Source organism: Mustelus asterias, chromosome 2, assembly GCF_964213995.1.
Source record: "Mustelus asterias chromosome 2, sMusAst1.hap1.1, whole genome shotgun sequence".
Lineage (NCBI taxonomy): Eukaryota > Metazoa > Chordata > Chondrichthyes > Carcharhiniformes > Triakidae > Mustelus > Mustelus asterias.
In genome coordinates, this window is record NC_135802.1 from 37,309,433 (window position 1) to 37,330,771 (window position 21,339).

General features: G+C 43.4%; 1 protein-coding gene across 1 annotated transcript in view; it reads right to left on the reverse strand.

The window, feature by feature from the left end:
• Positions 1 to 21,339, reverse strand: part of svila (supervillin a) — a 256,345-nt gene that overhangs the window by 86,372 nt on the left and 148,634 nt on the right. Inside the window, exons 16-17 of the mRNA XM_078233529.1 lie at positions 10,033 to 10,267; positions 3,573 to 3,705 (exon numbers count right to left, since the gene is read on the reverse strand). Coding sequence (XP_078089655.1) covers positions 3,573 to 3,705; positions 10,033 to 10,267 — 368 coding nt within the window. The remainder of the gene's footprint in view (positions 1 to 3,572; positions 3,706 to 10,032; positions 10,268 to 21,339) is intronic.

Sequence of the window (21,339 nt, forward strand, 5' to 3'; positions counted from 1 at the left end):
ACTGCTATATAACCTTGCAAAGGAACACAAAATATGCGCTCAGTTAAATGTACAGAAACCGATTTAGTAATTGATCAAAAACAATGAGTTTATATTCTTCTTCATAATTTTACTTCCCTCACCTTCCCCTTGACATCATTCACTAACATACAACTGTGGGAAAGCCATCAACAACTGCATTGAATGCAGTGCTGATGGAGCAACAGGATACCTCATACAGCTCCTTTCAAACCTCGGGTAAAATGCCAAAATGATGCCAGATCAAATGTCATTATATTACATCACTATTAAATATAAAGCATTTTGCACTAATGAAAATTATCCAATAAGTCGCACAACATAACTTTATAATTTAACTTCAGGGAAGCACATTTCGCCACCTTCTAAGGTAGAAGACTAGACTTTTATTTTCACCGGACTACAAGTAAGCTACATTGAATCATTTATCAGAAGCTCACGTAATCAATAATATCATAGAATCCCTACAGTGCAGGAGGCAGCCATTCGGCCCATCAAGTCTGCACTGACCACAATTCCACCAAGGCCCCATTCCCGTAACCCCACCTATTTACCCTTGCTAATCCCCTTACACTAGGGTCAATTTATCATGGCCAACCAACCTAACCTGTACATATTTACATGAAAAAACATGGCTAATGATGGGCAACGGAAGAATCTAAATTAACTCTTCACTTGGACAATGGTAGAATCCTGGGTTTTTACGCTCTGTACTAAGGAAAGATTTATGCACATTATAAAGCATCTATTTTTAGCAGGCAATCTCGTCAAAATTAAAGCACAGTGGGCACTGAATTGGATAGCTCCTGGGCCACACAATGGTTAGCACTGCTGCCTCACAGTGTCAGGGACCCGGGTCGTTGTCTGTGTGGAGTTTTGCACGTTCTCGGTGTCTGCGTGGGTTTCCTCCACGTGCTCCGGTTTCCTCAAACACTCCAACGATGTGCGGGTTAGGTTGAATGGCCATGCTAAATTGACCCTTAGTGTCCAGAGAATTAGCAGGGTAAATACGTGGGGTCACAGGGATTGTCGAGAGTGCAGGCTCAATGGGCCGAATGGCCTCCTTCTGCACTGTAGGGATTCTATGAAAAAGGGTGTGGGGACCTCATTGCCCGATTAACCTGCATCCATTGATTGCAATGCAGGCACAGCATGCCAACTTCGTACTGCATGTTCGTTTGCTTAATCTCTGCACTCTGCACACCAACCTGATGATGAAGGAACAGAATCCCTTTTGGTTTCAGTACAGGGTGGATTTGACAAGCAGCACCCACAGTGATTCTTGTGCAGTCAATGGTATCCTGCACCATGGGAAAGTCTGCAATCTTTGTGAAGACACATGTTCTCTCTCCAGCAAGAGAATCAAATGTAATTAGCTCTTTTTGATATAGAGCCTCAGTGACCTCCTTTAAGCAACAATGGACAGCAAACAATGAGATGTTGCAAATATCTCCAGCTCCGGTTTGGCAGGAACCAGATCATTAAAAGGTTTAATTGCCACGGTCACTTCCACAAAACTACTGGCAAGGTGCCCCTTGCCCTACTCTGAGGTTGCACTAGTGGCTGAAGCAGATGTCAGTGAGCATGTCCTGACTGAAGTGCAGCCGTCGCACACATTTTCTCTCAGAGATTTAGGTTGGAAAATTGTTCACTGAACATGCTGGATGAATATGGCCTCTGAGAGAGCCTTTCGCCCTCTACCAGCAGCTTGGCCTCTGCTCATTCTCCATTCCATTGGTCTGCTGCATTCCAGGGAAAATTGCCTACTAGTTTGTGCATGCCTGGGAATGACTTTGCAGAAGCCTTCTTCAGCACCAATCACATGCTCATTGTACATTTCTGTAACTTCAAATACTATAGAAATGGCTACCTGAATGGCTGGAAATTGGGAGAGGGGAGTGTGCAGTGGGACGTGGGTGTCCTTGTGCACCAGTCACCGAAGGTAAGCATGAAGGTGCAGCAGGTGGTAAAGAAGGCAAATGGTATGTTGACCTTCATTGCGAGAGATTTCGAGCACAGGGGCAGTGATGTGTTGTTGCAATTATACAAGGCCTTGGGGTAAGGCCACATCCAGAGTATTATGTGCAGTTTTGGTCTCCTTTTCTGAGGAAGGATGTCCTTGATCTCGAGGGAGTGCAGCGAAGGTTTACCAGGTTGATTCCAGGGACGTATGAGGAGAGATCGATTAGGTTAGGATTGTTTTTGCTGAAGTTGTGGGGGAGTCCAGGACCAGGAATCACAGTCTGAGGATTCGGGGTAGACCATTTAGGACAGAGGTGAGGAGACATTTCTTCACCCAAAGAGTGGTGAGCCTGTGGAATTCATTACCACAGGAAGTAGTTGATGTCAAAACATTGAATGTATTCAAGAGGCGGCTGGATATAGCAGTTGGGGTGAACAGGATCAAAGGTTATGGGGAAAAAGCAGGATTAGGCTATTGAGTTGGATGATCAACCATGATTGTAATGAACGGCAGAGCAGGCTCGAAGGGCCAAATGGCCTCCTCGTGTTCCTATCTTCTATGTAAAGCACCACAATTTTGTAGAATTGAAGCACCAACCAGAAGAAATCAACCAGCAACTAACCTGTGATTTGTTGATCCGTTGAAAGAGTGCTGGTACAAAGTGCTTCCTGATGCTGAACACGTGTTCGGCTCTGCAAGGTTATGAGGGGGCCTTGTCTGGAGAGTTGAGCTCCAAAATGGCATTGCTGGCATCAAATTAGTACTGCACATTCTGCAGACTGCCGCCAAATATTTGCCATGCACGCACTAATGCTTACACCAATACAGGTCCTGGTGCGATTCACATCACTGATGTGCATGTATGACATGGATGCCATTTGGAACTTCATAGTGCCCAAATATTAGGTGTTAGCAAACCAAATTTTTCAACCTGACCACTTCCATTCATCAAAGGGCTCACACACTTTACAGTTGAACATCTATTACTGATCTCCAACTCCTGGAATAAAATTGCCATCTCGGTGTCAACCGTGGCTCAGTTGACAGCACTCTCAACTTGGCAGTCAGAAAGCTGTGGGGTCAAGCCCCATTCCATTTGAACACAAATGTCCAGGTTGACATTCCAGCACAAATTGAGCAAAAAGGCTCCATCTGCTCTCTCAGTGGATATAAAAGTATTTCAATAAAGAGCATTAGTTATTCTTGTACCTTGGACAAGAGTCATCCTTCAATAAATATCATAACAAATGCTTTTTATCTCTGGTTATTATTACTTCGGTTTGGGGGGTGCCACATATCGGACATTATAATGGTGATTACACATCAAAAGTACTTCAGTGGCTGCAAAGTGCTTTGGGACTTCCTGCGGTTGTTAAATACAAGTTCTCTTTCCTTTCTGTTGTGTCCCTTGTCATTGGATTTTCTACAGTGGTGAAGACCAGGTAATGTACAATGCAGACAGGTCTTTAATAAATAACATTCCACCCACAACTTCCAAAGTCACAATCCCCCCCAAAAAAGAGGTGACAATTGTACTACTTGCTCTGTTGGAGACGGTCTACACAACATGTCATCTTGCAAAAAGCGGTACCTTTTTAATGTAAGAATGCTCGGTTTCTTGAAATTGGGTACAGCGACTGGCCTTGGTCATTTTGCCATTGTCCTGCTTCTTGTTAATTCTGTTCCTCCAGTCCTCTTCTCCACTTCTCTTCAGCAAAGCCATCCTGGAAAAAGGAACCGGCATAAGTCACACCAGCAAGCTGAAGGAGCGGTCACACCACTCAAGGAGATCGATTGCACAGCTTGGAAAATGAATTCACTGAATTTCATGAGTGCAGGAGGACCAATAGTGCAGAAATTCACAACTGCTAAGTTAGAAAGTTTCATAGAAGAATTGGCCAGATATTATATATTACATAAATCTGGATTATATAGAAAACATGGGAGGTGGTTAAGATCGCTCACTTAATGCATAAAAACTTGTATCCTGAGGTTTATCAATGATAGCTTAAACTGTCCTTTGGCTATAAAAGGTGGCGGGGGTTTGTGGGAAGACAACTGGGGGAATTTTAACATTCCCCATGGGCAGGTTTGCAGGTAAAATTCTGTGGGCGACTTTTTTGCAGTCTACACATGTGCCCCGGACCTGCCGCTATTTTATGGGTAGCATTTGAGGCCTAGGGCAACCCTTCCTTAAATTGCCACAAAGTAATGGTATCAGAGTGGAAGGAATCCCAAGGAAATTTACCACCATGGCAATTTGAAGTGTTTATTAAGTACCCAGATTGCAAATCATTGCCTAGATTCACCATTAATAAAACTATTGATTTATGCATGTTGGGGGCAACTCTTATCCCCCTGCGCTAATTTTTTAGTGCAGCAGGCCTGGAGATTTCGTGGGGCTGGATTAGCACAATCCGCGTGGGGCATCTGGCCCCAAGCACCTCTCCCAGTGCCGGATTTCTGGTGCTGTCAGCTCCGTGTCGGAAATAGGCGTAGAGTTGCATTAGATATGCAGAAGGTAATTTAAATATAATTTAAATATAATTAGCGGCCCCAGGACTAAAGACTCTGGCCCGCTAGCCTCTCCCATCCCGCTAGGAATATTTCACTCCAGCGGGGTTTACAGCAGCTCCCCACTTTCGAGTGGAGTGAAAGGGGGGGGGGGGTGCCCACTGGACTTTAGCACCTTGGCAGTGCCAGTCTGGGCTGGAATACAAAACCAATTTCACAATGAAAGGTGTATTCTTTTCATTTACGTACTTCATGTAAAATAAACCAATTTATTTGTGCACATTCACCCTGCTTCACTAAGAATGCTCTTCAGTTTTCCCTTCATGAGGAGCGGGTATGCCTGGTAACATGTGTGATGTAACACCATTTGGCATTTGGAACAAGAGTGCTTTGTTATGATTCTTGCTTGATAGTATTGTTTAAATATATACTGAGCAGTAAAAGGTGCAGCCTAGACCATTGGATCTGTAACTGCAAGACTTGCTCACAGGACCAACTGGTGATGCTGATATCCAGAGAACAATTATCACAAAACACAAAATTCACAACATCCCGAAAAATCCTTTGGCTAGTGGTCAAACAATCAGGAACTGCTCATACCTAAACAAAAGTTAGCAGGAGATTGATATTTGAAGTTTATCATCATTTTTCTGATAATTTTCTGATATATTTTTAGGAACCATTAAAACATGAAATCATGTTTTAAAGCTACCTTAATAGTAAACTTAACAAATGATGTGGGTGGACTAGAGTCATCAATTTCTAAGCCCTGTTTGTTGTGCGCAGTTCACATGTTGCACCGTGTGGTTCTCTTAAGAATGTGCACATCTTAAGGGTAAGACTGGTTGCACACAGCATATTCCAAATTGCAGCCGCACAGATTAGAGGGACATTGATCAAACTTGCTAACACATTCAGGAAGAGAAACGTCCTTGTGTAGTCCCACTACCGGTGCAACATATGTGGTGTTCTTCATTGTTATCAAAGTCTGCCCAAGTTAATTGATGCACGTCTACATTGTGTCACTATATCAGTTTTTAAATCGCAACCATTTAATACGGTACAACATTACTAGATCTTGCAAACAAAACACTACGAAGCTATATGAAGCTCTGGTCAGACCACATTTGGAATATGGTGAACAATTTTGGGCCCTATAACTAAGGAAGGACATGCTGGCCTGGGACAGGGTCCAGAGAAGGTTCACAAGGATGATCCCAGAAATGAAAGGCTTGACGTATGAGGTGCATTTGAGGACTCTGGGTATGTACTTGATGGAGTTTAGAAGGGTGGGGGGGGGGGGGGGGGGGGGGGGGGTGTGTGGATCTCATTGAAACTTACAGAACACGGAAAGGCCTGGATAGAGTGGACGCGGGGAAGATGTTTCCATTAGTAGGAGGGACTAGGATCCGAGGGCACAGCCTCAGGGTAAAGGGGTGATCCTTCAGAACAGAGATTAGGAGGAGTTTCTTCAGCCAGGAGGGTGGTGAATCTGTGGAATTCATTGTCACAGAGGGCTCTGGAGGTCAAGTCATTGAGTGTACTTAAGACAGAGATAGATAGATTGGTAAGAGGGTTAAAGGTTACAGGGAAAGGATGGGAGAATGGGGATGAGAAACATATCAGCCATGATCGAATGGTGGACCAAATTCAATGGGTCAAGTGGCCTAATTCTGCTCCTATATCTTATGGTCTTATATATATTTGGCTCAGTAATAATAAAGCTATATCTGTTTGGTTCAGAAATACAGCATCTTGTTCAATAACTTTTTTGTTGGTTGGGAAACAAAACAATGAGTTAAATATTAATCGTTTTTTAAGAAAAAAAAACTTAAATTGAGAATTCTGTGGCCTGGATTCCTGCCACAAGTAAACTCTTGCTGCTGGATGTTGAACTTAAATGTGCTACTTTCAGTTCTTTCAAAAGAAAAACCCATGCAAACCATCATTGTATGCCAAATTTTTTGTAGCATGCTGGATTGTTGAGTAATTTGGTAGGAAAAGGCTAAAAGAAACTGACCTTAAAACTAGCCAATACCTCTTAATTACCAAAGCGCCATGAAGACCACACAAAGAAAAATAACAAAGCTGTCAGGCCAACCGTTACATGGAAAAAAACAATCCTGGTCCATAAAAATATTCACAGCTGCAAAAACAGCAGAGATTTTATTTACTTGAAATTCAAGGTCTGTCAAACTTCCACAATTGTATTTTTTCCAAGAAAAAGGAGCCAAGGTTTCCAAGTTTGCACCATGACATGAGCAAACAGAAAAAATATTTGAGATAGCAATTTAGATAATAGTGGTCCAAATATTGTTGGACTGGACATCTTGCTGCACATCCAATTCTCAGCATCACACTTTAGGAAGGATGTGTAGGCAGGATGCAGAAAAGATTGACAAGAATGCATCCGGGGATGGGGACACTTCAGCAACACAGATAGATTGGAGAAGTTGGGGCTAGCGCCAGGAACCCGGGTTCAATTCCCGGCTTGGGTCACTGTCTGTGAGGAGTCTGCACGTTCCCCCCGTGTCTGAGTGGGTTTCCTCCGGGTGCTCGGTTTCCTCCCACAGTCCAAAGATGTGCAAGTTAGGTGAATTGGCCATGCTAAATTGACCCTCAGTGTACCCAAACAGGCGTCGAAGTGTGGTGACCAGGGGATTTTCGCAACAACTTCATTGCAGTGTGAATGTAAGCCTACAGGTGACTAATAATTTTTTAAAAATTACCCCTATATCTGAAAAGGCTGAAAGGAGATTTTATAAAAGTGCTCCAAATCATGAGGGATCGAGGCAGACTAGATAAAAGTGTCCCAGTTGGCTGGAGGGTTGGGAACCAGAAGACATTGATTTAATATAACCAGGAAAAGAACAATGGCGGTATGACTTCGGCAGCAAATGGAGAGTGTGGTGGAGGCAGATACAATTCAGGCTTTCAAAAGGGGATTAGATAAGCATCTAAGTGAAACTAATAGCAGGGCTACAAGGGCTAGTGAGACTAGCTATGCTCCTGCACAGTGCAATCACAGCCACAACGGGTTGAATGGTCTCGTTCTGTGTTGTGACCATTCCACGATTCTACATGCTGTTAGACTTTTTTCTGCAACTTTCAGCTCAAATATAATTCTGGCAACCTGAGCTGAAAAAGGATGGTGAAGGCAACAGCGGCCTGTTTCTTTATTGACTGAGCAAGGAACAGTGGAGAAGAAGGGTGGATTACACTGGATGAGTTAGTCAAATCAGAGACAGCAGAAAAAAATGAGGGGACAAAAGAGATAATTGTGAAAATTAATTTAAAATGCGATTTAAAAAAAAAACTCTAGGAAGAATTTACTACCTGCAAAAATGAGATTCAACAATTTAAATTGTTCCTTTTCCGGGCCTTTGAGACTGACCAGCATTGCATTTCCAGCATGTGGTTAAAGGGGTAATTATACTGTTAATTATAATCCCCCGGTCTCCAAGGTTCAGCTATTCACTAAATAATTTAACTGAATCACTGAGGGAGTCAGTCTCAAAGTTGAGCATAATTATCACACACACCCACAACAATTTGTAACTGCTTTTTTGCAGCAATCTGGGAAATCAGGAATTTTGGTACTCAAATCCTCCAATATATTCACCTTCCGAGTCCAATAACCTGTCCACATTCACTGATCACCAAAAGACAAAAATGTACTTTTAATGCAATTCAACGTTGACAGACCAGCTTCTTTTTAAAACCTCAAACAGAGGCTAGGAAATAACAATTGCAGTCAATTAATGTATCTTAGGAGTGATTGAAACTATTGAAAGATGGGAAGAGAGCTTTTTCAGCCACCCTACATGTTATGATATGGGCTCGATTAATGTTCTGTGACAACTACGCTTTAACACATGTACATCACAGTGTGGTTCGATTGATCAAATGCTTAAATACTAATACGTTATAAGACGCGTCAATTTAAAATAATCAGTATGTATTTACGACCAAAATGAAGTTAGGATTCTGAAAAGTGCAGAAACTATTTGTGAAGTGAGTGAGTGATAAAGAATGCTTACGGACAGGGAAATTTAAGACCCTATTATGGATACGAGAAATCAATTACCAAATATAGTGAACAGATTCAGCAAGCAATCATGTATATTGTGTGGCTGGAGGGCTGCCAGGACTTCGCAAATGACTTGCAACAGAAAATGGTGCCTGCTCGCATTAACTCAAAAGCAATCTCAGGAAAGTCATGTCTGAAATAAATATTTACGCAAGTAATTCAACCTTTTTTTTCAAGAACTGAATCCTTTGCAGCATTCAAAACAAAAAATTTCAACATCAACATCTGCAAAATAGATGCACTTCAAATTTGTGTCCTGGATATTAACCACACTGGAAATAAGAGTAATTTAAGAGAAAGAAAATGACAACTGCAGAAAATCTAAAATAAAAAAACAGAAATTATTGGAAAAACGCAATGGATGAGCAGTAGATATAAACTTTTTGGGCATACACACTTCTTCAAAGCTGAAGGCTGAAAGATGAACAAGCACTCTTTTCCAAGATTGCAAGAAAAGTAGGGAGGGATGAAAATTGACAAGATATGCCAGTCACCAAGTCGGAGCTTATTGGTTTAATGAGCTACTCATTTTCTTCCTGATACAAAGGGTCAGTGAGCTGGAAGTGTACAAAATGGACAAAATACTGTGTAACTATTAAGGGTGGAAGGATGAGATAGAGGCCTGTTGAGGCAAAATGGTGAGAAAATGGGGGAAACGAAGAAGACTAAAAACTAAAATAGAAAAAGCTAGCAAAACGCAGTGGATTTGCCAGCGCATAGAAAATATAGGCAAATACATATGTCCTGACAAGGAGTCTCCACCTCTAAAGTAAACAATATGTTCAATGTCTGAAAACTTAAAACTAACAATATGGTTATATTACATTCTGCATTTCGATGCATGAAACACTCCTACGATCAAGATTGTGACAAACGTTTTTAATTAAAATTGTTTTGTTGTTTTTAATACAGTCTTTAACCTGTTCTGGTTAGAGAGAGCATTAAGGCATAGATGTTGAATTTTGGGAAATACTTAATATTCTTGTAAAGTACAATGGATTCTTATTCATACAATAAAAAGAAGTGGTTTGCTGTGATTCCTCATTAATAGGATTTCGGGAGATTGTGACAGAAGTAAAACTGAACCGTGCAATTGACTTTTCCATTAAAATAAAGAGCATCAAGTTCAAGCATAATTTGTGCAATGTAAAGTATTTGAACACAATTTCTGTTCAAAATGAGCCTTAACTGCAAAGTTATCTAATAGCTCACTGGTACATTACCTCATAGGTAGCAGTGCCATCAAGAAACTAGAACAAAGGACAAAATGTGAGTTTGCATGCACTAAGATATTGCGTTTAAAACATTTACCAGCATATATAAATTTTTCATATTTATGTTTCCATTTAGAGATTAGCATCATTTTGAATCCAGGCACTCTGGCTGGACTACACATCTACACTACTTCACCCTTTTAAAATATTGAAAAGTATTAAGACATTATTACCTTTCTTTAATAGACATTGCTTTTCCGGGAGAGAACTCTGGGATCCCTTCACTTATTTCAGTTCTGCCAGTTTTGGTGGAAATTAGATCCAACTGATCATAAGGCACCTTGCTTTCTATTTGTGTGGCTGGCTGCTGATGTGAAGTATGTCTGGAGGATGTTACAGCAGAAACCTGTGATGCAGTTAGTGTTGCTGCGGATCCTGCTTTCATTTCAGAAGTATGTTCCGCACACTCTGGTCAACAAGAACAGGGTAGCATTAGTACAGACATAAATAATATACAAACATCTCTCATACATTTGCCAGCTTATGAGATTTACAGATTAGCGACTTGCTTTTCAACTTCATCCTGCTTTTGGAATGCTCGCCTCGAAATACATGACCATAAACAAACATTTTGACATCATTATAAAAAAATCAGTAAAACAGACTTCATTTTCACTAGGTTTCTTATTGCCCCTCACAAGACATTTGGTACAAAATGTCACGCGTGTCATATGCAAACGTTTAAGCAAGTGGCTTATAGAAAAAATGTTTTCTGCCAGCTCCAGCACAAACTAGACTTTGTCTAAACAATGTGCATATGGAGCTTGTCTATTTAATATGAGGAGCTATAATGTATTGGTTGCAGCTTCTGTGCAATCACTTGGTCTCCCTCTTCAACACATGTTTTTGTCAGCCAGTAGCATGTACATGGACAACTTTGGTTTCAATTATCTGTTTGTAAACAGTGCTCACAGCACATTGACATGTTATGTTTGACCTACGAATTTAACGAGGCAGTGAAGATATTTCCGTCGAATTGTACGAGAATCAATTGTTTTGGCATTAAGTTCTTGTGTTCGAGGGGAGGGAATGGAACATCACCACCCAGTGCTCATTTCAAGCATTCACACATTAGTATAATAGTCAGCTGCTGAGTAAACTACCTTTCGCATCTACATACATGCTTAAAAAATAGGAACAGAAGTAAGCCATTTGGACCTTCCACCTGCTCTTCAATCAATAAGGTCATGGTTGATCTTAGACCTCAACTCTACCGTCTTGCACAATCCCATACTTCTTAAATGCCAAGAATCAGCGTTGAATATATTCAAGGACTGAGCACTTACAGCACTCTGGGATAGAGAATTCCAATGATTCACAACCCTCGGAGAAGAACTTTTTGCTCACCTCAGTTACAAGTGGCCAACCACTTATCCTCTGTCAGTTCTAGACTCTCCAGCTAGAAGAGTAAGACTTTCAGCATTGACTTTTCTAAAACTCGTAGAATCTCAAATGTTTTGATGAGATTGTGTCTCCTAAATTCCAGAGTGTATAGACCCAATCTCTCCCATCTACAAGATACCTGAACTACTCTTGGGGTAGCACCACTCACGCACCAATGTGGATTTTCCACTTCCTGCGCAAACAACTTTTAACGATTCCATTCAGAAGTATTTTGCATGAAGCTGTGGTACACTTTGATTGCACAATGCTGCTGGGAGGAGAGCCGTGGCAAAACTGGGCTGAACTTTTCCATGATGGCAGAAGTCCTACCACCACTGGAATTGAAAGAGGTAAGTGACTGTGCTCCAGCAGGCTAACATTGCCCTTTGCTGAGGCTGCAGCTGTAAGGAGAAGGGACGCCTCAATGGCCCAGTGGCTTTAGAAAGGGGTAAGTCAGGCTTGAGGACACTGGGGCCAGGAAAGGGAGCAGGGAGTTTGTGGTTCATTTTTCACAAGCAGCGTCACTGCCACAGGGATAGCCTTTGCCGCCAGAAGAATTCTCCATGGGCCACGAGTGCCCAGAAAGGAGACCCCCCACCATAGCCTGCTGGGAAGCTGCCAAGTTCACTGGATAGTCTCTCCATGAGGTGGCAGGCCCCAACCTCAGGAAAAAATACCAGTAGAGGCAGGAAGTGTCCCTTAGATGTCTGTTAAGTAGATCAATTGGGCTCCTGGTGGGTGCCCAATCTGCGAGCTATCATGCCGCTGGCAAAATGGAATGGAGTCAGGATGATTCTGGGTAGTACCCTGACACCTTCCCATGGCATTTCGTCAGCCTTCCAGCTCGTCACCAAAGCACTGATAAAATTCTGGTTATTGAGTCTGCACTGCCAAAAATGCAGCTCCGTGGTCTTAGGAAACCTTGTTAGTCACCCTCAGAGACTGTGACAATGGCAAACCATCTCTTCTTGTCTGCAGCCTTAGGTACAGTTGACCACACTAGCCTTCTCTAATGCCGGTACACTGTTGTCCAGCTGGATGGGATTACATTCATCTGGTTCTGCTCTTACCTATCTAGTTGTAGCCAGAGAATCACCTACAGTGGTTCTGTTCCCATTCTCATTAGATTTGTGTCCTCTCCTACTTCTGATCTACAAGCTGCCCTTCAGCAACATCATCTAAAAAGGCTGTTTTCTCTGGTCGATTACGACACTCAGCTTTCCTTCACCACCATGTCTTTCAACCTTTCCATTGTCTCCGAATTGTCACGCAGATGAGCAAAAATTCCTGTCAACTAAATACTAGGAAGATTGAAGTCATTGCCCAGAACTTTCCTGTCTTTCACGCCAGTAGGATCTTCCGGCCCTGACAATGATGCACCCGCTGCCACGGATTTTCTGATGGCAAAGGGTACATTCAACTGGAAACCCCGTTGGCAACGGCGGGACCAGAAGATCCCGCTGCTGGCCAATGGCGGGCCACCTCTGCGGTTGTGTGGAAAATCCCGCTCATTATTTTTGGTTCCCTCCACAAACTCCATTCCCTTTCCACTCACTCCATCCCTCTTTCTGGCAACTGTTTGAGGATGAACTAGACTGTTCACAAACCTGGTGTCATACCTGAAGCAGAGATGGGCTTTTGAACACATAGTGACTCCCTCCAATCATGTAACACCACCTGACTACTCCACCTCAGTTCATCTGTTGCTGAAATCCTGATCTACACCGTTGTTACTTCAAGACCTGACTATCTCAATGCACTCTGGGAACATTCTACCTTCCGTAAACCCGAGGCCATCCAATCACTGTTGTTTATATTGTAACTTGCCCCAAGTCCTATTCACCCACCACTTCCTCTCCACACTGACCTACATTAGCTCGCGATTCAGTAACATTTTGATTTTGCAAGTCACATATTTGTTTGCACATTCCTGATCAATACTACTAAATATTAATGTTTTTATTTTGGTTTGAAGTAACATTTATGAATTTTCTCTTAACCACCCTTTTAAACAGTTCAGTGTGAATTTTTGCCAGCGGGACAATTAACGGTAAGGCAGTTGTTCGCGAGGAACTGCTGTTGATGACTTCATCACTTTAAAGGTACTGCAAAGAATTGTATTTGTTTTAATTACACTGTGCAACCAAGGGCTTCTTTGTCAGCTTTGAAGAAATAAACAAAAGGGTTGAGTTCAGCAGCCTGAACTTCGGATGATTTCCTTGTCTTTAAACCAGGAATTATTAGGCTTAACTCATTAACCATTTTGTAAGGCAGAACATCTGCATTAGAGGAAAATCTTACTTTCCTGACGTTATGGTTGGGAGTGTTGTTAACATTTGATCTCAATGGCTTTAGTATCTGTGGGACAAGGGTTAAAATATGTTGATGTGGATTGTTTATGATAGGTTGTGCTATTGATAAGAGGGTGTAACATTTGTTATTGATAGGAGGATGTAACATTGTGCAATTGATTAGTCTCTACAAGGATGTGTCATTTGTTCATAATGGAATGCATCTCTGGGTGGGGCCCAAGGAATAAGGAGTAGACATTTGTCTTCAGTCCACATGGCTCTAGTTAGATGTGGGGGAGGGGGGGGGGGGGGGGGGAGAGAGAGGGGAGAGTGACCCCAGGTGACCCTCACTCTAAACCATTGAGAGAGATTAATGAGGAATACTTCCAAATAAGGGATGAGAAGTAGAGATAAAAGTTGGAAAACCAATATCTTTGTTGGCACAAATTTATGATGACTTCTGTGTTATGATTCTCTGAGAGACAGTTCAATATTTTGTCACTTCAGAGACAGGTAAAGAAAAGCACTGCTGGGCTGGCAGCATTTGAGGAATCCCAGGACCATGGGAAATTTCACAGTAACTTCATTGCAGTGTTAATGTAAGCCTTACTTGTGACGAATAAGTAAACTTTACTTTAAGAACCTTCCATGCTGTCTTCACTGCTTTTGTTGAGAATATGAAACATTTTGCTTAATAAATTCTACCTGATTCATAAGGTGAGGCGATGGCCTAGTGGTATTAGTGGCTAGATTATTAATCCAGAAACTCAGCTAATGTTCTGGGGACCATGACAGATGGTGGAACTTGAACTCAATAAAAAATATCTGGAATTAAGAGTCAACTGATTGTTGATTGTCGGAAAAACCCATCTGGTTCACCAATGTCCTTTAGGGAAGGAAATTTTCCGTTCTTACCTGGTCTGGCCGACATGTGACTCCAGAGCCACAGCAATGTGGTTGACTCTCAACTACCCTCTGAGCAAGGGCAACCAGGGATGGACAATAAATGCTGGCCAGCCAGAGATACAGTCAGAGTTTGAACAACACCAGGTTAAAGTCCAACAGGTTTATTTGGTAGCAAATGCCATTAGCTTTCGGATGGATGGATATCCACTCCATCTGACGAAGGAGCAGCGCTCCGAAAGCTAATGGCATTTGCTACCAAATAAACCTGTTGGACTTTAACCTGGTGTTGTTAAAACTCTTACTGTATTTACCCCAGCTGAATGCCGGCGTCTCCACATCATGACTAGCCAGAGATGCCCATGTCCCATGAATGAATTTTTAAAAATTGTATCTGGTTAGGTCAGTGGAGGACCCTAGTGTTATAAATTAAGGATTTGGAACTTTGGTATTTTAAGTGAAAGGGTTTTATACTTCAAAACCCCTGAAAATCTAATTTTGAAATTTGCATCTTTGTTTTCAAATCCCTCAAAGCCTCTCCCTACCTCTATACTTCCCTTCAGCACAATAACCCTCAGATACTTATGATCCACCAATTCTGGTCTTTCCATCATCCCTTCTTTTAAATCACTTTACCACAGGCTCCATGACTTCAGCTTTGGAATTCTCTTTGCTTCATTTTTCTCCTTTAAGATGTTCCTTAAAAGCCACCATAAATTTTGGTGTCAAATTTGGTTTGTCAATTCTCTTGTGAAGTGCCTTGGGATATTTTATTTTGTGAAAGAACAAAGAACAAAGAACAATACAGCACAGGAACAGGCCCTTCGGCCCTCCAAGCCCGCGCCGCTCCCCGGTCCAGGATTGAATCCTGAATCCAGGATCCCCGCCCAATTTTCCAGCCTATCTACATACCAATATCCTATCCACCGAGCTGTCCCTCACAGCTACGATGCTTTGTTCATTACAACCTATTAACTCACCCCCACCCCCCTATTCCAGACCATGTGATCCCCAGGGAGAGGCGAAAACCCAGAGTGAAAAACCCCAGGGCCAATGTGGGGAAAAAAAAAAATCTGGGAAATTCCTCTCCGACCCCCTGAGGCGATCGAAACGAGTCCAGGAGATCACAATGGCCCTGATCGGAAAATGCTTCCCAACCCTAGTCATTTCCACTTCCATGAACACCATATGAATTCCCTGCCCCCGAGACAGGTTCCCAACTATCCGCAGTCTCGCTCTGTACTGGCACCAGCAAGATGATCATAGAATGAAGCCTTGAAACGAGAAACAAGGAACAATTAGCCCGCGCCGCTCCCTGGTCCAAACTAGACCACTCTTTTGTATCCCTCCATTCCCACTCCGGTCATATAGCTGTCTAGATAAGTCTTAAACGTTCCCAGTGTGTCCGCCTCCACCACCTTGCCCGGCAACACATTCCAGGCCCCCACGACCCTCTGTGTGAAATATGTCCTTCTGATATCTGTGTTAAACCTCCCCCCCTTCAAAGAACAAAGAACAAAGAACAGTACAGCACAGGAAACAGGCCTTCGGCCCTCCAAGCCTGTGCCGCTCCTTGGTCCAACTAGACCAATCGTTTGTATCCCTCCATTCCCAGGCTGCTCATGTGACTATCCAGGTAAGTCTTAAACGATGTCAGCGTGCCTGCCTCCACCACCCTACTTGGCAGCGCATTCCAGGCCCCCACCACCCTCTGTGTAAAAAACGTCCCTCTGATGTCTGAGTTATACTTCGCCCCTCTCAGCTTGAGCCCGTGACCCCTCGTGATCGTCACCTCCGACCTGGGAAAAAGCTTCCCACTGTTCACCCTATCTATACCCTTCATAATCTTGTATACCTCTATTAGATCTCCCCTCATTCTCCGTCTTTCCAAGGAGAACAACCCCAGTCTACCCAATCTCTCCTCATAGCTAAGACCCTCCATACCAGGCAACATCCTGGTAAACCTTCTCTGCACTCTCTCCAATGCCTCCACGTCCTTCTGGTAGTGCGGCGACCAGAACTGGACGCAGTACTCCAAATGCGGCCTAACCAGCGTTCTATACAGCTGCATCATCAGACTCCAGCTTTTATACTCTATACCCCGTCCTATAAAGGCAAGCATACCATATGCCTTCTTCACCACCTTCTCCACCTGTGTTGCCACCTTCAAGGATTTGTGGACTTGCACACCTAGGTCCCTCTGTGTTTCTATACTCCTGATGACTCTGCCATTTATTGCATAACTCCTCCCTACATTATTTCTTCCAAAATGCATCACTTCGCATTTATCCGGATTAAATTCCATCTGCCACCTCTCCGCCCAATTTTCCAGCCTATCTATATCCTGCTGTATTGCCCGACAATGCTCTTCACTATCCGCAATTCCAGCCATCTTTGTGTCATCCGCAAACTTGCTGATTACACCAGTTACACCTTCTTCCAAATCATTTATATATATCACAAATAGCAGAGGTCCCAGTACAGAGCCCTGCGGAACACCACTGGTCACAGACCTCCAGCCGGAAAAAGACCCTTCGACCACTACCCTCTGTCTCCTATGGCCAAGCCAGTTCTCCACCCATTGAGCCACTTCTCCTTGTATCCCATGAGCCTTAACCTTCTTAACCAACCTGCCATGTGGGACTTTGTCAAATGCCTTACTGAAATCCATATAGACGACATCCACGGCCCTTCCTTCATCAACCGTTTTTGTCACTTCCTCAAAAAACTCCACCAAATTTGTAAGGCACGACCTCCCTCTTACAAAACCATGCTGTCTGTCACTAATGAGATTGTTCCGTTCTAAATGCACATACATCCTGTCTCTAAGAATCCTCTCCAACAACTTCCCTACCACGGACGTCAAGCTCACCGGCCTATAATTTCCTGGGTTATCCCTGCTACCCTTCTTAAACAACGGGACCACATTCGCTATCCTCCAATCCTCAGGGACCTCACCCGTGTCCAAAGAAGCGACAAAGATTTCCGTCAGAGGCCCAGCAATTTCCTCTCTCGTCTCCCTGAGCAGTCGAGGATAGATGCCATCAGGCCCTGGGGCTTTGTCAGTTTTAATGTTCCCTAAAAAACCTAACACTTCCTCTCTCGTAATGGAGATTTTCTCTAACGGGTCAACACCTCCCTCCGAGACACTCCCGGTTAACACGCCCCTCTCCTTCGTGAATACCGATGCAAAGTATTCATTTAGGATCTCCCCTATTCCCTTGGGTTCTAAGCATAATTCCCCTCCTTTGTCCCTGAGAGGTCCGATTTTCTCCCTGACAACTCTTTTGTTCCTAACGTATGAATAGAATGCCTTAGGATTCTCCTTAATCCTGCCTGCCAAGAACATTTCATGACCTCTTTTTGCCCTTCTAACTCCCCGTTTGAGATCTTTCCTACTCTCTCTGTATTCCTCCAGAGCTCCATCTGTTTTCAGTTGCCTGGACTTAACGTACGCCTCCCTTTTCATTTTAATCAGATCCTCAATTTCCCTGGTTATCCACGGCTCTCGAATCCTACCTTTCCTATCTTTCCTTTTTACAGGCACATGCCTATCCTGCAGCCTTATCAATAGTTCCTTAAAAGACTCCCACATGCCAGACGCGGACTTACCCTCGAACATCCTCTCCCAATCAACATCCACCAATTCCTGCCTAATCCGGCTATAGTCAGCCTTCCCCCAATTTAGCACCCTGCCCGTAGGACAGCACTCATCCTTGTCCATTACTATCCTAAAGTTAACAGAGTTGTGGTCACTATTTGCCACATGTTCCCTACCGAAACTTTGACGACCTGACCGGGCTCATTTCCCAGAACTAGGTCCAGTATAGCCCCCTCTCTAGTCGGGCTATCTACATACTGTTCCAAAGAACCTTCCAGTACGCATTTTACAAATTCCTCCCCGTCCGGTCCCCCAGCTCTAAGCACTTTCCAGTCTGTGCCAGGGAAATTAAAGTCCCCCACTACAACAACCCTATGTTTTCTGCACCTATCCAGAATCTCCTGACATATCCTTTCCTCCACTTCCCGTGGGCTGTTGGGTGGTCTGTAGTACACCTCCAGCATAGTGACTGCACCCTTCCTGTTTCTGAGTTCCACCCACAGCGACTCAGTACATGACCCCTCTAAGTTGTCTACCCTCTGCACCGCGGTAATATGCTCATAAGATGCATATAATGGTGAAAGATGCTATAATTATTACCGCTTGCTGTTGGCAGTGGAGGTGGAGATGGAGATGCCCCCGCATCTTGCGGTTATGCCAGTTACGGCTACTGGGGATATTTGTGGAGCCTCCCTGCACTCCGCATTGAACCATGGTTGACACAGCCACAAGTAGCACCAGGCAACCAAGGTGAGGTGTGTCAACCTGGTGAAGCTACAACACGTGCAGTGAAAGCAGCATACGATTGACAGAGCTAAGCAATCCCACAACCGACGTATCAGGTCAAAGTTTTAAGACAGTCCTGCCACACCATGAATGGTGGTGGATAATTAAACAACTAATGGGAGGGGAGGCTCCCCAAGAATCCCCATCCTCAATGATGAGGGAACCTTGCACATCAGTGCAACAGACCAAACCAAAGTCCTTGCAACCATCTTCAGCCAGAAGGGCCGAGTGAATGATCCATCTCGGCCAAGCGAGATCCCCAGAATCACAGCTGCCAGTCTTCAGCTAATTCAAATCACTCTATGTGACATTAAGAAGCAGCTGAAAGCACTGAATACTGCAAAGACAATTGAGCTTGAATACTGAAAACTTGTGCTCCAGAACTGGCCACAACCCAAGCAAAGCTGTTCCAGTGCAGCTACAACTCTGGCATCTAGCTGGCAATGCGGAAAACTACCCAGATAAGTCCCGCCCACAAAATGCAGCACAAATTCAACTTGGCCAATTACCACCCCATCAGTCTACTCTTGGCCATTAGTAAAGTGATGGAAGGATTTATCAACAGTGCTAACAAGTGGCACTTGCTCAACAATATCGTGCACACTTATGCTCAGTTTGAGCTCTGCCAGGGCCACTCAGCTCCTGATCTCATTACAAAAACAGGCAAAAGAGCTGAACTCCAGAGGTGGGACAAGACTTTTGAATGGACCTACCTCGCATTAAGTTCATCTTTCTCTACACCCTAGCTATGACTGTAACACTACATTCTGCACTCTCTCCTTTCCTTCCCTATGTACAGCATGCTTTGTCTGCAATGCGCAAGAAACAATATTTTTCACTATGTACTAACACACGTGACAATAATAAATCAAATCAAATCAGAGTGACTTGATATCAAGGCAGCATTTGACTGAGTGATTCAGAAAGGAACTCTAGCAAAACCTCTGGTCACCTCACTATAAGAAGGATGTGGAAGCGCTGGAAAGAGTGCAAAGGAGATTTACCAGGATGCTGCCTGGTTTGGAGGGTAGGTCTTATGAGGAAAGGTTGAGGGAGCTAGGGCTGTTCTCTCTGGAGCGGAGGAGGCTGAGGGGAGACTTAATAGAGGTTTATAAAATGATGAAGGGGATAGATAGAGTGAATGTTGAAAGACTATTTCCTCGATGGAGCTATTACAAGGGGGCATAACTATAGGGTTCGTGGTGGGAGATACAGGAAGGATATCAGAGGTAGGTTCTTTACGCAGAGAGTGGTTGGGGTGTGGAATGGACTGCCTGCAGTGATAGTGGAGTCAGACACTTTAGGAACATTTAAGCGGTTATTGGATAGGCACATGGAGCACACCAGGATGATAGGGAGTGGGATAGCTTGATCTTGGTTTCAGATAAAGCTCGGCACAACATCGTGGGCCGAAGGGCCTGTTCTGTGCTGTACTGTTCTATGTTCTACGTTCTAAAACCAAAGTGAATGGGAATCAGAGGAAAATTATCACTGGTTGGAGTCATATCTGGCACAAAGGAAGATAGTTGTGGTTGTTGGAGGTCAACCATGTCAGTCCTGAGACATCACTGCAGGAGTTTCTCAGGGATAGTGTCACAACCATCTTCAGCAGCTTCATCAATGACATTCGCTCCATCATAAGACCAGAAGTGGAATGTTCGCTGATGATCGCACGTTCAGCATAATTTGTAACCCTCAGATACTGAAGAAATCTGTGTCCATAAAGCAAAACCTGGACAACATTCAGGCTTGGACTGATAAGTAGCAAGTAACACAAGTGCCAGGCAATGACCATCTCCAACAACAGAGAAATTATCCATCTCCCTTGACATTCAAAGGCATTAGCATCACTGAATCCCCCTCCAACAACATTCTGGGGGTTACCATTGATCAGAAACTGAACTGGACTAGCCATATTGGTCAGAACATTGAACAGTAAGAAGTCTCACAACATCAGGTTAAAGTCCAACAGGTTTATTTGGTAGCACAAGCCACAAGCTTTCGGAGCGCTGCCCCTTCATCAGGCGAGTGGAAGTTGTGTTCACAAATAGGGAATATGTAGATACAAACTCAATTTACAAGATAATGGTTGGAATGCGAGTCTTTACATATAGTCAAGTCTTAAAGGTACAGACCTTTAAGTACCTTTAAGACTTGATTACCTGTAAAGACTCGCATTCAAACCATTATCTTGTAAATTGAGTTTATATCTATATATACCCTGTTTGTGAACACAACTCCCACTCACCTGATGAAGGGGCAGTGCTCCGAAGGCTTGTGCTACCAAATAAACTTGTTGGACTTTAACCTGGTGTTGTGAGGCTTCTTACTGCGCTTACCCCAGTCCAACGCCAGCATCTCCACATCAGAACATTGAATACAGGAGTTGGGACGTCTTGTTGAAGTTGTACAAGACATTGATAAGGCCACACTTGGAATACAGTGTACAGTCCTGGTCACCCTATTATAGAAAGGAAATTATTAAACTAGAAAGAGTGCAGAAGAGATTTAGTAGG